Consider the following 17567-nt stretch of genomic DNA (forward strand, 5'->3'; position numbering starts at 1 on the left):
GTGGGCATCTCGGACATATTCTGAGTCATGGTCCTCCTTCTGCTCAGGCGGCTGTACAATCCACCGGTGGTCCCGAACACGTTAGGGGTGAGATCCTCACTTGGACTATGTGCAAGTAGGGTAGCATCCTGCTTCATGAATTTACCGAGCTCAGAACATTTTAAGCAAGCCTCGCACCTATACGAGTAATGGAGTCCCACTCCCATTTGACAGGCGAGGGACTCCTTGGAAACAACTTGGCGAACGAAATGGAATTCGATGGGGAGCTATCAATATTAAAGGGGTTTATGGAAGAAAGAAAGTACAACTTGCTGCGTCAGCGAAGCGGATGCATCTGCATGTGCTAGGAGTAAGTGATGTTCGGGTAAGAGGAAATAACGAGGAAGAGATAGGAGATTATAAAATGTACTTGACGGGTGTTAAAAAGGGAAGGGCAGAATCAGGAATACTGCTGCACGCAACATAGTTTCTGTTAGGCACGTAAATGAGCGAATGATGTGGGTAGATTAGGCAGTTGGAGGAATTAGGACGAGAATTGTCTCCGTGTATTCACCATGGGAGGGTGCAAATAAGGATGAATATCCATATTGTCAGCAGTAACGAACATTTTTGAATTTCTACGATATCTTAGAATATCGAATCACATAAGACAGTTTTTTTTTTTTTGCTAGTTGCTTTACGTCGCACCGACACAGATAGGTCTTATGGCGACGATGGGACAGGAAATGGCTAGGAGTGGGAAGGAAGCGGCCGTGGCCTTAATTAAGGTACAGCCCCAGCATTTGCCTGGTGTGAAAATGGGAAACCACGGAAAACCATTTTCAGGGCTGCCGATAGTGGGGTTCGAACCTACTATCTCCCGAATACTGGATACTGGCCGCAATTAAGCGACTGCACATAAGACCTTTAATATCAGAAAAATTAGCATGGATTCACTTCGAAACGATGTAGAGTTACACGCAGTCGGTATCGACAGCTCTCGAGAGCGGCGATCAGACGGAATTTCAGAAAGCTTTCCACATGATATCAGCCTACTTTTAAATAAATAATTTAGGGTTCTCTCATTCATTGTTATGTTTCTTCTCTTCCTACTTGAGTGGAAGTAAGCAATACGTACCGTATAAAAGATTCAATTCTAAAGAATACGTGGTAAAATCAGGAGTAATTCAAGGGTCTACAGTAGTTTGGGTCCGTTAATATATAAATGAACTACCTGATCGAGTGATTTATTCTGATTGCCTACTGTATGCTGATGACTTCAACAATCAGCGACAATGAACATCTCCAGTTAGACCTGAATAACATAACGGACTGGGCGACAGAATCTAAACATTCCAAAATGTGTATCCATGTCGTTCACCCTCACAAGTCAGGGTGCGATGACCTGAGAGCCGTAACAGAATGGAAAGACCTCGAGTATTATTAGCCCGAGAGCTGACCTTCACTCCTCACGTACGGGAAGTGGTCACTGAAGCTGTACAACAGCTTGGTCAGGCGAGTGTGGTAGGTCATCTTGAAAGGGTGCAAAATAAATATTTACATTTTAAAAGAACATCACAATATTCTCAAATGGTTTCGTACAACGAGCTTTTGTTAAATTTAGAAATCGGGAGTTTAGAAGATCGAAGGCAGAAAGATGCAGCAAAGTTCATGTATAAAATAAATAAATTGGCAAATTGATAATCCTGAGTTCCTTTCCCCCCTGAATTTCCATGTGCCACGCTCAAATTCAAGATTTCATTTAACATTTTAAAATAAAAATGCTAGAACATCTGCCCATCAAAATTCACCACTTTATAGGCTATGCACTATTTATAACAGTGCATCTCGGAAAAATAATCATCTTGATTTCAGTAACAATCATAACAATATTTTTAAAAGAATTCGTGACAGCAAGAAAGACCATGCAATTGATCGCACAGTCAGAATGAAGCATCACACCGGCCAGCCTTTATATTCCCGTTAATAAAACAATGTTTTGTTCTTTGATATTATTTTTTGTGTCTTTAGAAATGTCATTGCTTTAGACTGTATGCTGTGTTATTGGTATGGCAGTGCAGAATATCTAGAAAGTCGTTCAGTTTTCAGTAAAAAGGATTAGATTAAACTTAGTTAAGAATACATTTAAGTTAGGCTGTGTATCACACAGAATGCTGCTGTAATTGGGATGAAAATCCTGTAGCAAGCAATAAATAAAATAAAATAAAATAAAATAAAATAAAATAAAATAAAATAAAATAAAATAAAATAAAATAAAATAAATGAAGCAGCAGGAATAGATGAAATTAGACCTGAAATGGTGAAGTATAGTGGGAAGGCAGGGATGAAATGGCTTCATAGAGCAGTAAAATTAGCGTTTAGTGTTGGTAAGGTGCCTTCAGGTTGTACAAAAGCAGTAATTGCACCTATCTATAAGCAAGGGAAGAGGAAGGATTGCAACAACTATCGAGGTATATCATTGATTAGTATACCAGGCAAAGTATTCACTGGCATCTTGGAAGGGACGGTGCGATCAGTGGTTGAGAGGAAGTTGTATGAAAACCAGTGTTGTTTCAGACCACAAAGGGGCTGTCAGGATCAGATTTTCAGTATACGCCATGTAACTGAAAAACGTTACTAGAGGAATAGAAAGTTGTGTTTATGTTTCGTAGATACAGAGGTAGCATAATGACAGGGTACCGAGGGAAAAGTTGTTCGCCTCACTGGGGAACTATGGAATTAAGTGTAGATTATTAAAATCAGTCGAAGGCAGTGGGCTGCAGTGAGAATTGATGGTAGAATGAGTTCTTGGTTTAGGGTACGTACAGGGGTTTGCTGTTCGTAGTTTACAAGGATCATCTTGTGAAAGGAATAAAGTGGCAGAGAGGGGTTCAGTTAGGTTGAAATGTAGTAAGCAGTCTGGCGTAAGCTGACGACTTGGTCTTAATGGCAGATTGTGCACAAAGCCTGCTTGGAACTTGAAAATAGGTGCGATGAGTGTGGTGTGAAGATTATCCCTTCGAAGACTAAATTGATGTCAGTAGGTAAGGAATCTAACAAAATTTAATGCCAGATTGGTGATACAAAGCTAGAACAGGTCGATTATTTCAAGTATTTAGGTTGTGTGTTCTCCCAGAATGGTAATATAGTAAGTGAGATTGAATCAAGTTGTAGTAAAGCTAATGTAGTGATCTCGCAGTTGTGATCAACAGTGTTCTAGTAAGAAGGAAGTCAGCTCCCAGACGAAACTATCTTTACATCGGTCTGTTTTCAGACCAACTTTGCTTTACGGGAGCGAAAGCTGGGTGGACTCAGGATATCTTATTCACAAGTTAGAAGTAACATACCTGAAAGTAACGAGAATGATTGCTGGTACAATCAGATGGGAACAATGGCAGGAAGGTACTCGGAATGAGGAGATAAAGGCTGTTAGGAATGAAGTCGATGGATGAAGCTGTACGCATGACCCGGCTTCGGTGTTGGGGTCATGTGAGGCGAATGGAGGATGATAGCTTATCTAGGAGAATAATGGGCTTTGTAATGGAGGGTAAGAGAAGTAGTGTAAGATTAAGACTATTGTTAGACTCAGTTTCTAACGATTTAAGGATAAGAGCTATAGAAGTAAAAGAGGTGACAGCACTAGTTGCAAGTAGAAGATTGTGGCGACGTTTAGTAAATTCACAGAGGCTTGCAGACTGGACACTGAAAGGCATAACGGTCTATGACAATTATGTACGTATATATGTATGCATTACTGATAAACCCAAAGCAAAGCCATCTCCGTATAGGCGATGAAGACCGTTGGAGCGGTGGAAGTAAAAGGCTTGTACTATCCGTAACCTCCGCACTTGGTGGGGTAGAGTGGTTAGCTCTACGTCCGACCGCCTTTGCTCCCAGGAATTAACCTGGTACTCAATTTTGGTGTAGGCTCAGTAAACCTCAGTACCATATAAACCTCCCGCAGTGGAAATCTCGTTTCGTAAATGTTTCGACTTCCTGACGGGGAATCGAACCCACGTCATTCGTTTACCGCCTCGGCCAGGCAGCCTTTAACTAATGATAACTCACGTAACCTTGAGCATTAATGTAACGGAGTTTAATGAAATACAACCAGAACATTGCTAGAGAAAGTGTAACGAACTAATGGAATGCTTCTTGTGAACAATTCTCAGTTATAGAGAAGAATAAATATCAATCAACCCGAAGAAATCAGAGCACAGAAGAAGAACATCTATTAACCTACTGCTCAATATTTTAAAGAAAAGTATCACCTTAGAGTTATATCAGTCAATGATTCGATGATCGGAGTGACAGGCACCGTCCAAAAGCGTTTTGTAGACTTCTGTGAGCAGTTTGGACTTCATAACTTCCACAGTGCACTGAAAGGTTCTATCTCCATTTTAAAATAATCTTAACGTGTTCATCCTCCCGGGTTGGCCTTTCTCTCGGACTCAAGGGCAGTGTCCTGGTGATACAACTGGAGAGGAAGACCAGTGCCTCACCCACGTGGCCTCAGCTGCTTGCGGGAGGATGGGAACGTTAGAAGAGATCGACAACGAAGAGGGAAGGAAGTGGCCGTGGCCTTGAGTTAGGTATCATCCCGACATTTGCCTGGAGGAGAAGTGGAAAACCACTGAAAACCATTTCGAGGATGGCTGAGGAGGGAATCGAACGTCCTCTGCTCAGATGACCTCCCGAGGATGAGTGGACCCCGTTCCAGCCGCCGTACCGCTTACAGGGGTGGAAGCTAATGGCACTAACCACTACTACTTCTTCCTTTGATCTGTAGAGAATAGGTTCGCCTTTCTCACAGCCTGCAGATGCTGAGCGAAATAACGGAACAGTTCGGTGTCTCCAGTTTGTAGCCCTTTTCATTCTTTCCTCTAAAATGCAATGTTTGTTTCTTGATATCCATCCTGGCCATTTGGAAGTTAGATGTTTGAGCTTCCTCAACTCCCTGAAGCGGGGATGAGGTCGTCCTTCAACGACAATGGCAATTCCCCGCATCAAGTGGCTTTTGTAGATTGTGCAGCTACTGGTCGTCGAAGTAGTGGCACCCAGCTAGTAAACTGTCCCTGTCACCTACACTTCTCAGATATTTTGAGACTTATTACCTTATTTATTTTTGGATACACATTTGTTGCGGATACTGAACGCTCAGTACGAAGGTGACGAGACAGAGAGCGTGAAAGATACGGGATCATCCTTCTACTCAGAAACCAGGAAAGTGAACTCTAGACATTTCATCATATAGGCAGTGTAAGATAAGCGAATTATCAGATGCCGTGCAAAACATGAATGCTAAGCGAATAATGTCAATGACCTGAGTGTTAGGTCCCTTTAAACAAGCATCACTAAGCGAATACGCACGATCAAATAGGCTTCTCATAAACCCATCAAAAACACAAGCAATCGTTGTCGATTCTCGAAAGTTACTACGTGTGATCAGCAGTGATTATTCTCCACCTCTACTAATAAACGATAAAATAATTCCTTACAGTACAACAGTGACTATGACTGAAACCCTAAATTGCACGGAACATTACCAAAAATATATGTTAGACAGTCTTTACTTCGCTTCATCCATTGAATAGAAACACACATGTCTTGCCACCAGACATGCGACTATCCTCGACTAAGGTGACGTAATCCTAGCAGACGCAACTAAAAGTGCAGCGATGTGTCGACTGTTGCCTCAGATTCATTTTTAACTTGAGCTATGATGTGCATATAACTCCTTACTATCAAGAACTTACTGGCGTGAGTAGCACATACACCTACGTGTAACTCCTACATATTGCATTGCAGCCCTGAACGGACTTGGCCTACCAAGAAACCGCTGCTCAGCCCGAAGTCTACCCTCAGGAAATTTGACTTTCTCTCCTAATTTCGTAACTGTAACACTCGCGCTGCAATTCGTCTTCATCATCCATTTGCGTATAACAATTATTTTACTTTGACCGGTCCCTTACCAGTCTTTGTCAGGGACACTATACGCAAGAGATCTTGCCGAGATTGCCTGTGCACTGTACAGCTCCAGTTTCACTAAGAGATGGCGGAAGTCAGTTTGTTCGTCTGACATTAAGACGCACAAGTTGAATCCACATAAGCGACACGCATTGCTTTTCTTATTTAATCAACAGGAAAAGGTTCTACAAAGTCATCGTTTGCTGGAAGAATCATAAGGTGAACACGCACCATGGGAGGAATGGTTTGTGTCTGGTGGGACAGAGCGGTATTGAAACCCAGCGAAACCCTTAATGCAGAATGCTATCGCCATGCATTGATCGAAAAACGACCGGAAAGGGCCAGAGGACATAGCAAAGTGATTTTGTTACAGGACAATGCGCCATCTCGCACAGCAAAACCAGTGAAAGACACCTTGAAATTGCTTGGATGGGACATCCTTTCGCACCCGCCGTACCTCCCCGACCTCTTCGCATCAATGGCGCACGTGTTCGAAGAGTAGCACCTTAGCAATGTCGAGGAAGTTAGAAAATGGCTGGACGATTGTTTTGTCGCAAAAGACAAGCAATTTTTTAGGCATGGTATTCATAACTTACCTGAAACATGGGAAAGTGTGTAGAAGCCAATGGTCAATATTTTGATAAACAAGAAATGAATTTCCCTTGAAAATTACGTGTTTCTTTACCACAAAACCGGCATACACCCTGTACCGGGCGGTACACCTCCACGCCGCTAATTTAAAATTTGCGCCAGTTGAAACTCCTCTGCTGGAGGAAGTCTGAACTTTATCTACTGGATTAATTTTCAAGTTTCTCAGAAGATGTCACTACTTGGAAATTTTGGAGTTTTTGAACTGGGTCATTTTTGATGTATTTTTGTTTTACCTGTAGTAAGAAGTGTGAACTTTCTCTTCTAGAGGACACTACTGAAAAACTACAATGGTGCACCCTAGTGCGAAGTGAAAGAACTGTGTTTTGGAGAAATTTTTATTTCAAAAGTTTGTTTCTTGTTAAATTTCTTTCTGTTATTGTTTAAGTTGGCTGTATACCCCTTTCTTTCCCCTTGTTTTGTATTTAGCCAATCCCGAATTTCTTTAATTAATTTCTGACCAATCTGATGTGTCTTCCCCAACTTGAATATCTTGCTTAACCCTAGCCAATAAAGTTTTTGTGGGCGGGTGTTCTCATTCCAAAAACGCCTCGAACTTTCCGCGAGAGTATATAAACTGCTGATTTTCGGGTCTCCGGGCCACTCCAGTAACAGCTTTTGGTGTGTAAAGTACGTAGCAGGGGGCGGGAAGCGCCTCTTTCTTCGGGCAGCAGTTCAACAACAAGGTAATGGCCGTTTAATAACTTCTTTTCTTGCTAGCTCAGCAGTTTAACTGTCGGGGCGGGTCCGAAGCGTTTCCACCATGTAACTTTCCCTAAAATGTAAAGACACTTTGTATTTATTCTACCTTTTAAACTACATATTGGGATAGAGAGTGCTTAACCCTCTCGAGCTCCCACTCATATTGTTTTGAGGTGAACTTATTTTTCTCAACCGATTGTTCCGTAACAGTAATGTAAATTGTTTCTTTCTTAAGTCACCTCTTTAGTATGGGATTAGCCCGTGCATTAGCGGCCTAGTGCCAGATTAGGTTTTTAAACAAGTGTATTAGGAGTGCAGATCGCCTCCTCTCAAATTGGTATTTTAGAGGCCATGTAATTAACCTTTTTCTCACTTAATAGGCCTCAGTAGGTTGGGTATTTTACCCCTGTGTCTATGTCCTTAGAGGACAACTTGAAGATCGAGTTTGGTGTGGTCTTTTCTAGGCCGGAACTTTGAGAGCTAGTTGCTCTTTCCAAAATAAAATTGTGTTTTCTGCGCGCCTCGAGGAGGCTTTACTGTGTAATTGGGAGCATGTGCTCCTGGGCATGATTGGGGTCTTCTGCCCCTTTGTTGAATTTCTGTATATCGTAAGATTGGGCTAATTGTTCAAGTATTGTGGGTTTGGCTCTCGGAGCCCATCCTGTAACTCTGTAATTGTACATTCTCGAATAGTGGTTTTGCTACTCTGTACCTGCCATGCTTGTTATTTCTTGATTTTACAAAGAAAATATAACCTTGTTAAATTTTAAATTAACTTTAATTTCGTAGCCTGAGACCTGTTCACCCCCGCACCTTCTTCCACCTCTAACTACCACGGAAAAATCCGTAACAAGTGGTAGCAGAGCGTGGTTGAATGGGTATCAATTTAGCCCCTTTTGACGGCTAAACATTGCTTTGATTCGAACTCTAACAATTTTCTCAGTTGCTGGAATTTTTTGATTTTTTTCTGTTTCAAAATTGTTCTGTCATCATGCCCGGCCCTCGCGATGTTCTCCATCTTAACTATTTGCGCAAGGAGGAGTTGATCTATGAGTTAACTATCAGAAATGTGCAATCTGGAGGCACGGTTGCAGTAGACACAAACAAGCTTAGTGAGTCCCTTGATTTGCCCATTTCCATCCCCAATTTGGGAGAGAAAGAAATTGACGACTCTCTTTCCACGATCACTGATAATACTACAGAGCTAGCATCTGTAGTTAGTTTTTTGAAGAAAATGATCCTTCTCCTAATCAAATTAAGGCGTGTGCAAGCCAGGCTATTTCATTTTTCAAATAGAGTTAACGATCTGTTGTCTCTAAAGTTGAATGACGTTCAGAGGAAGGAAGCTAGTATGGTTCTTGAAAATCTTTCTGAATTATCTAGTAAGGTTACCCAATTGTTAACTGGGGAAGTTCCTCCCAAAACTGATCAACCCGTCACGGTGAATGTAGGTAGCGAGGAAGAGCCTCCTAAGGGAGACGTCAATAGGAAAACCGTTGCGGCTCAAACAACCTCTGCCCCATTGGACAACGAGTCTGAACGCCGTAACTCATTGAATAATGTACGTTCTGAATTAACGTCTTTGCCACTTAAACCTTTACCGACTATGTCACCTGGGTTCAGCAGCTTGCCTCATCCATTGGCAATGTTGCTCAGAGGTATCGCGAAGTTTTCTGTTAACACCACCAGTGAAGTTATTTCTTTCTTAAGGTTTTTAGTTGAATTTCAGGATCATGCCCTTGTTTTTTCTCTTTCCCCATGTCAGATTTTGCAAATCATCTATCCCTATGCAATAGGTATTCTCTCAGACAAAATAGTTAGAGCCATTGCCGAGCAATCATCGATTGAAGACTTCCACGCCCACTTGCTAGCTAACTTCATTCCGGCTAGGGCAAGGTCCTCCCTTATTCAGAAGTACTATTATCGGGTACAGCGCTTGGATGAAAACTTGGCAGATTGCATCCAAGATATTAAATTCTATACTAGGGTGTTTGCTCTTCACTTCCGTGAGGATCAGATTGTACAAGCTATTGTAGAAGGCATTTCACCATCCTATAGGTCATATTTGTGTTTCGCGGCGTGCCCGCAAACTTTCTCTGAACTTGAAGCATTGGCCGTCTCAGCGGAAGGAGTTAGATACGCCGATTCTTTGCGTGTCGCGAAAGAATCCCCTCCTTCTTTTAGTAATCCTCGGCCTCCACCTCGCCGACCAGTCACACCCCGTAAATGTTATGCTTGCGGGTCGCCTGACCATCTTCGCAATAAGTGTCCACTGATCAAGTCTAGTGGGACAAGGAATGGAGCTGGTTCATCACAAGGCTGTTTTAAATGTGGGGCTTTCTCACATATCGCCAAGAATTGCCCAAATTCAAATAGCACCTCTTCCTGCTCAACTTCTGGTGCAAATTCCACCAATGCCAATAATAAAAAATGACTAGTGGCTTCGGCTGAGTCGACTAATCCCTCTTCCCGAGGCTCAGCCCCTGGTAAACAGGTCGAAAATTCTGGGAACGTTCAATCTTCAAATTCATCTTTTGAATGCCCCAAAGAATGTCTTAGGATTGCGGCGGATACCCCCGCACCTGTTCCTTTTCTTAACATTGAGTTAAATAATGAGCATATAACAGCTCTATTAGATTCAGGCAGTGTTTGTTCAATTATTTCGGATCAATGGTATTCAAAATTGAAATCTGTTTGTAAACTACCTGACTATGGCTCATCTCCTGTTCAATATCTTTCGGCTAATTCATCTCCATTAGAAATTCTAGGTTCTGTAAATGTCAAAAATCCGTATTTTTAAATGTACATGGAAAATCAAATTGTTTGTGGCCAAGCACTTGTCTTGCCCCATTATATTGGGAGCTGACTTTATTTCTCACACTGGTCTTGTGCTTGATCTTCAGAGTAGGTCGTGCACTTTCAAATTTGCTTCCAATTGTAAAATCGCATTATTGAAATGTAATTCTGCATCATGTTTATCTATTTCGCCTACCCAGGATGAGATGTTGTTAGACCTTAGACATCTACCTGAGGAGCAGGCCGATAGTATTCGTAAGTTGTGTCAGTCGTTTCCAGAGGTGTTCTCTGATACTCTTGGTGTTACTGACCTTATCGAATACAAAATTGAGGTCACGGATTCGATTCCTGTCCGTTTTCCACCATATAGGCTGTCTCCACCTAAAATGAAGGCTCTGAAAGAAATCATCGATCGGATGTTGAAGGATGGTATTATTAGGCCCTCTAAGTCGGCGTATTCTTCACCTATTTTTCTAGTCCCGAAACCCCAAGGTGGCTTCAGGCCTGTCATTGATTATATGGCTCTCAATCGGAAGGTGGTGTTGCAATCTGTGCCCCTTCGTGATCTTCATTCTTGTTTTTCATGGTTTCGTAAGGCCAAGTTCTTTACTATCTTGGACTTGAATCAGGCCTATAATCAAATTCCCCTTGCCGAAGAGTCTAAACATCTTACAGCGTTTGCCACGGATTGGAATTTGTACGAATACAACCGCGTGCCGTTCGGACTCCCCACGGGAGCAGCTGTACTCACTAGATTGCTAGATAGGGTCTTCTCCGACATCAAATTTGAGTACTTGTATCACTACCTGGATGATGTCGTCGTATTTTCGGAGACCTTTGAAGAACATCTAGATCATCTGCGAGAAGTTCTTAATCGCCTTCGTAAGGCTGGGTTAACTGTTAAGTTGTCCAAGGTTGCCTTCGCTAAGCCCTCTATGTCATTCCTAGGGCATATTGTTTAACCTGAGGGTGTTGCAGTCGATCATTCTAGAACACAGGCCATCCGTGATTTTAAACCTCCTAAGGACATCAAAGGTATCGCCAGGTTCATTGGTATGGTGAATTTCTTCAGGAAGTTTATTCCTAACTTCGCTAATAGAGCGGCGCCCTTGAACCTTCTTCGTAGGAAAGGCATCAAATTCGAGTGGGGACCTTCTCAACAAGCCGCTTTTGAAGATCTTAAATTAGCTCTCTGTAATGCCCCTGTCCTTGCTATGCCTGATTTCTCAAAGAAATTCATCGTCCAAACCGACGCGTCGTAGTCGGCGGTAGCTGCAGTCCTTCTTCAAGAGATTGAACTAGGGAGGCGACCCATCGCTTATGCATCTAGGACTCTATCGGCTCAAGAAGCCAAGTATTCCATCTATGAGCTCGAAGGTTTGACAGTCTTATTTGCCTTAGAAAAGTTCCGTCTCTATCTGGAACATGTCAAATTCGACCTGGAGACAGATAATCAAGCCTTAAGCTGGGTCCTAGGTAGGCCGCGTCGTACTGGTCGTATAGCCCGTTGGGCCATCCGTATTTCTGCCTTCCAATTCGATGTCAGGCATATCAGAGGTACCGAAAATGTTGTCGCTGATGGACTCAGCCGTATGTTTTCCAACGACGTTGAGAACCTAGAACCGGTCGATAGTTCATCTCCTCCCGAGTCCATGCTATCTGATGTTAATGCCATCTTAACAGATGCTCCCATGCTCTTTAGGGATATCGAGAAATACCATCGTGAAGATCCGACGCTGGCTCCGATAATGGAAACCCTTTCTTCTGGGGAACATGTCATCCCTTATGTTCTGAGGAATGGTGTTTTATGTTGCCCATCGAGGCATGATAAGATGATGAAGGTTGTCGTTCCAGCTGTTCTTGTACCTATGATCTTCAAGTACTATCATGAGACCCCATTAGGGGGGCATCTTGGAATCTTTAAAACTCGTGAAAAGATTCGTGAAAGGTTCATCTGGAAGGGTATGGACGGTGAAATCCGTAAACTAGTTAAGGCTTGTAAATCCTGTTTGCTTAGTAAACCAACCATGTCCACCAAGGTAGGCCTGTTGTCTTCTCATCAAGCGTCGCGCCCCATGGAACGCCTGTATATTGATTATGTAGGACCCTTCCCCCAGTCGAAGGGAAATGCCAACAAGTTCATCTTTGTATGCGTAGATGGTTTTACAAGAATTTCCTGGTTATTTCCGACTAAGCTGGCTACCGCTCAGTCCACCATTACTTGTCTAAATTCTATCTTTGCTTCTTTTGGCCCGTGTCAATATATTGTATCTGATAATGCTAAGGCTTTCACATCTAATTTATTTCGTAAATTCTGCGTTGACCTGTCCATCTCTCATGTGACAACTTCTGCTTATTACCCTCAACCATCTCTGGCTGAACGGGTTAATCGTAATCTCAGGTCCGCGCTTATTGCCTATCATCATGAAGATCATTCTAGATGGGACACGTCCCTGCATTGGTTAGCTTTTGCTTTGAATTCGGCGGTTCATGAATCTCACAAGTTTACTCCAGCTTCTTTGATGTTTAAGTTCGTTCCCAACACGCCGCTCTCTAACCTCTGGTCTCTGAGTGACATTCTACCTGAGACAATAGATCCCGATAACATTAAAGATCCTTGGAAGAAGGCTAAAGCCAATCTTAAAGTGTCTCACGAAAAGGTTAGGGAAAGATATGATCGTGGTCGGAGACCCACCCATTGGAAGGTAGGTGACCAGGTGATAGTCAAGAATTTTGTTCCCGCGGGCAAGCTTGCTCCCAGATTTCATGGGCCGTGTATCATTCTAGATTTCCTTACGCCGGTCACATTATTATTAAGCAATCCAGCCACCGAGAGGATATTTAGGGTTCACCTGTCGCAGGTAAAACCTGTATAATTTCTGTGCTAACTTGCTTCATATAATCTTGAAAGGATTGTTATATATATTTTTTTGAGTTTTCACTTTTAAGGCATTCTGCCCCTTCTATAATATTTTGTTTTATATGTAAGCATTTTGTAAAACCTTCCCCGAACCGTTAAACTGCCATCCTGTCGTTGCCACGGCCATTACCACGCTCCACAACACACAGTGGCTTATTAATGCCATAAATATCTGCACGCCGCTGGCCCCTCAACCTCTCCACTAAGCCTGTGCCCTCAAAAAATGATGATGGTCCAACAAATTCTGCCGTCGAGCTTTAATGTTTCATTGCCCCCGCAGCCGCGTGGCGCCGTGCCGTGACTGGAATAGAGGAAGGGCCCCCTCTACTCCAGCGAGGTCGACTTGTGCACGGCGAGCCGGAGCCCTCCTCCCGGCCAAGGCTGATGTGCGGCGCACATCCTGCTACTTGCCCGCAGCCTGTATATGTTCGCCGCGGGCGCGGCGTGCTTCAACACCACTACTCCTCTCATAGTGCGGGCGAGCGGTATCTCAGGGTACTTGAGGGGTCCGGGCGGCCTCCTTTGAACTCAAGCAGTGGCGGCTGGTCTGGCCGTTAAAATTATCAACGTTTGAAGTACATATCCAGCTATAGGGACATTCCAGTTCAACATTACTACATTTTCTTGGATTTCACTGCAATACCTGGTGGACTTAGAAAATTTTTCCTCAACTTTAAAAACTAAAGTTTTCCTTCGAATTCAACTTCTACAAACATAAAGACATTACTTCAGCAGATACTACGAGAATTTTTGAAACTGGATCAAATCAAATTTCAACAATTTTGATAAATGCTTCTGCAATTAATCTCCATAGCAACATCATAACTTGGACCTTGTTTTCAAACAAAAGTTTATGTTCTTCTGTGTTACCCCTTGGAGGAACTTTTGGGGGGGGGGAGGTCTGTACCGGGCGGTACACCTCCACGCCGCTAATTTAAAATTTGCGCCAGTTGAAACTCCTCTGCTGGAGGAAGTCTGAACTTTATCTACTGGATTAATTTTCAAGTTTCTCAGAAGATGTCACTACTTGGAAATTTTGGAGTTTTTGAACTGGGTCATTTTTGATGTATTTTTGTTTTACCTGTAGTAAGAAGTGTGAACTTTCTCTTCTAGAGGACACTACTGAAAAACTACAATGGTGCACCCTAGTGCGAAGTGAAAGAACTGTGTTTTGGAGAAATTTTTATTTCAAAAGTTTGTTTCTTGTTAAATTTCTTTCTGTTATTGTTTAAGTTGGCTGTATACCCCTTTCTTTCCCCTTGTTTTGTATTTAGCCAATCCCGAATTTCTTTAATTAATTTCTGACCAATCTGATGTGTCTTCCCCAACTTGAATATCTTGCTTAACCCTAGCCAATAAAGTTTTTGTGGGCGGGTGTTCTCATTCCAAAAACGCCTCGAACTTTCCGCGAGAGTATATAAACTGCTGATTTTCGGGTCTCCGGGCCACTCCAGTAACAGCTTTTGGTGTGTAAAGTACGTAGCAGGGGGCGGGAAGCGCCTCTTTCTTCGGGCAGCAGTTCAACAACAAGGTAATGGCCGTTTAATAACTTCTTTTCTTGCTAGCTCAGCAGTTTAACTGTCGGGGCGGGTCCGAAGCGTTTCCACCATGTAACTTTCCCTAAAATGTAAAGACACTTTGTATTTATTCTATCTTTTAAACTACATATTGGGATAGAGAGTGCTTAACCCTCTCGAGCTCCCACTCATATTGTTTTGAGGTGAACTTATTTTTCTCAACCGATTGTTCCGTAACAGTAATGTAAATTGTTTCTTTCTTAAGTCACCTCTTTAGTATGGGATTAGCCCGTGCATTAGCGGCCTAGTGCCAGATTAGGTTTTTAAACAAGTGTATTAGGAGTGCAGATCGCCTCCTCTCAAATTGGTATTTTAGAGGCCATGTAATTAACCTTTTTCTCACTTAATAGGCCTCAGTAGGTTGGGTATTTTACCCCTGTGTCTATGTCCTTAGAGGACAACTTGAAGGTCGAGTTTGGTGTGGTCTTTTATAGGCCGGAACTTTGAGAGCTAGTCGCTCTTTCCAAAATAAAATTGTGTTTTCTGCGCGCCTCGAGGAGGCTTTACTGTGTAATTGGGAGCAAGTGCTCCTGGACATGATTGGGGTCTTCTGCCCCTTTGTTGAATTTCTGTATATCATAAGATTGGGCTAATTGTTCAAGTATTGTGGTTTTGGCTCTCGGAGCCCATCCTGTAACTCTGTAATTGTACATTCTCGAATAGTGGTTTTGCTACTCTGTACCTGCCATGCTTGTTATTTCTTGATTTTACAAAGAAAATATAACCTTGTTAAATTTTAAATTAACTTTAATTTCGTAGCCTGAGATCTGTTCACCCCCGCACCTTCTTTCACCTCTAACTACCAGGGAAAAATCCGTAACACACCTGATACATGTAGACCTAGTTGATAATTGTGTAATTTGTGTGTGTTTGAGCAACATTATTTCATATTGGTTACTGTGAGTGAGAGCGCCACAACACAAATACCTGGCTGAATGGTCCGGGTTCATCTCAACACATGGTGCCAGGAAGAGCATCCAGCCGTAAAACTGGGCCATATCAACACAATTGATGTTGACCGCATTTTGTTCTGTTTCAGAGAAAAATTCGACGAGTTCCACTGAACCGATCTATGAGAATATCGAGAATGGCCGCGTGAGATCCGTTGAACTACAAGACTGTACCAGTAAGTATGACGTCTCTCTTGAAAGCTGATTCGAGGTTTGTTGGTTACAACATCAGCGAGAGTTCTCTAAACATCTTTCTTTTTATAGCTTGCCATATTTAATAGTGGTCAATCATTTTATAGTTATGCGATGAAACCTAGAGAAGCCCAAGACATTATCAGAGATGCCTGTGTGGATCAGCCTCACTATCCCAAGATAGCGGGTACGAGCCCGGCAGAGGCACAACATGTCGTACGATGTCGGCATGTAACAGATCATTAAAACTCAATGATAGACGGCCAAAAGAGATTCTGTTTACTCTGTTATCTAGTAGGCCGAGAATGAAACGGAACGAGCAAGCAGCCAGATGGCGTCAAGTTAAAATATCTGCACGCGGTAATACGATTATTATTATTGTCCGGCTCTGCGGTGTAGTGGTTAATGTGATTAGCTCTCAACCCTGGAGGCTCGAGTATGATTCCCGGCTCTGCCACGAAATTTAAAAAGTGGTATGAAGGCTGGAATGGGGTCCACTCAGCCTCAGGACGTCAACTGACTAGAGGGGGTTCGACTCTCACCTCAGCTGTCCTCCAAGTCGTTCTCCGTGGTTTCCCACTTCCCCTCCAGGTAAATGCAGGGATGGTACTTAACTTAAGGCCACGGCCGCTTTCCTCCCTCTTCCTTGTCTATCCCTTCCAATCTTCCCATCTCCTCACAAGGCCCCTGTGCAGCATAGCGGGTGAGATCGTCTTGGGTGCTTGGAGAGGTACTGGTTCTCCTCCCAAGTTGTATCTCTCTGACCCGACGTCTCACGCTCCACGACACTGCCCTTGAGGCGGTAGAGGTGGGATCCCTCGCTGAGTCCGAGGCAAAATCCAAACCTGGAGTCTAAAGGGATTAAGACAGAATTATTATTATTATTATTATTATTATTATTATTATTATTATTTTTTGTTACGGGGTTGCCCGTCCAATGCAGAGGTGAAAGAAAGTGCGGGCTGGAATGGGTCTAACTACAAACCCGAGAAATGAATTAACATTTCATTAAAGGTTATATTTTCAAAACAGCCAAACTTAACAGTTTTGATATAGAATTTCCAACTTTAGCCAATAACAACAATTAATAAGGTACCAGTAACAAAATTTAAGTCTAGGAACGACAAGATTTGGTGGTATAACAGAACTTAGGCTTCAAGCCTTCACTTTACATTTTCTGAGCTCTCAGCTCCCAAACACATATTTACCAAAGGGCAGAAAACCCCTAATAACATGGAGCACTTGCTCCCGCCTTCGAATATCAAGCCTCTCTGAGGCACTTTTACCACAAATAAAAGAGCTAACCCGCTCTCAATTTTTCAAGCTTATAAAGGTAATACCAGACTTTTACACATGATTGCCATCAAGGCACAACTTACAATGAAACAGGGGTATCTTGTACCCAACCTATTGGACCTTCGTTGATAAACAATAGGTTAAGTAATTGGGCCAAAATGCAAAACTGAATGGAGGCGTAAATTTGCACTCCTACACGAAACTTCTTAAAACCTAAAAAGCACTAGGCCGATGAAGCAGTGGCTATTCCCAAACTATGGAGGTTACAGAATAAATTTAATATATTACGGAAGAGTAGAAGAACGGTTACAAAAACATAGTCACCTCGAATTCAGAATGAAGGAGAGCTCGAGAAGGTAAAGCACTCTCTATCCCCGATTTTCAGTTAAACTTATACGCCTATGAAGATTTACAAAATTTTACACGTTTAAGAGATAGGTTACATAAAAAGGTTTCGGACCTTCCCCGAGGGTTAAACTGCTGATGTAGCAAGAAAATAAAGATGTTAAACGGCCTTTACCTTTTTGAAGAGCTACTGCC

At 42.6% G+C, this 17567-nt stretch overlaps 1 protein-coding gene across 1 annotated transcript in view; it reads left to right on the forward strand.

Annotated features, from left to right (window-relative positions):
* Positions 1-17567, forward strand: part of LOC136866889 (receptor-type tyrosine-protein phosphatase H) — an 819913-nt gene that overhangs the window by 788198 nt on the left and 14148 nt on the right. The window contains exon 23 of the mRNA XM_068227107.1: positions 15629-15715. Within this exon, the coding sequence (XP_068083208.1) occupies positions 15629-15715 (87 nt within the window). The remainder of the gene's footprint in view (positions 1-15628; positions 15716-17567) is intronic.

This window comes from Anabrus simplex, chromosome 3 (genome assembly GCF_040414725.1).
Source record: "Anabrus simplex isolate iqAnaSimp1 chromosome 3, ASM4041472v1, whole genome shotgun sequence".
NCBI classification, from domain to species: Eukaryota; Metazoa; Arthropoda; class Insecta; order Orthoptera; family Tettigoniidae; genus Anabrus; species Anabrus simplex.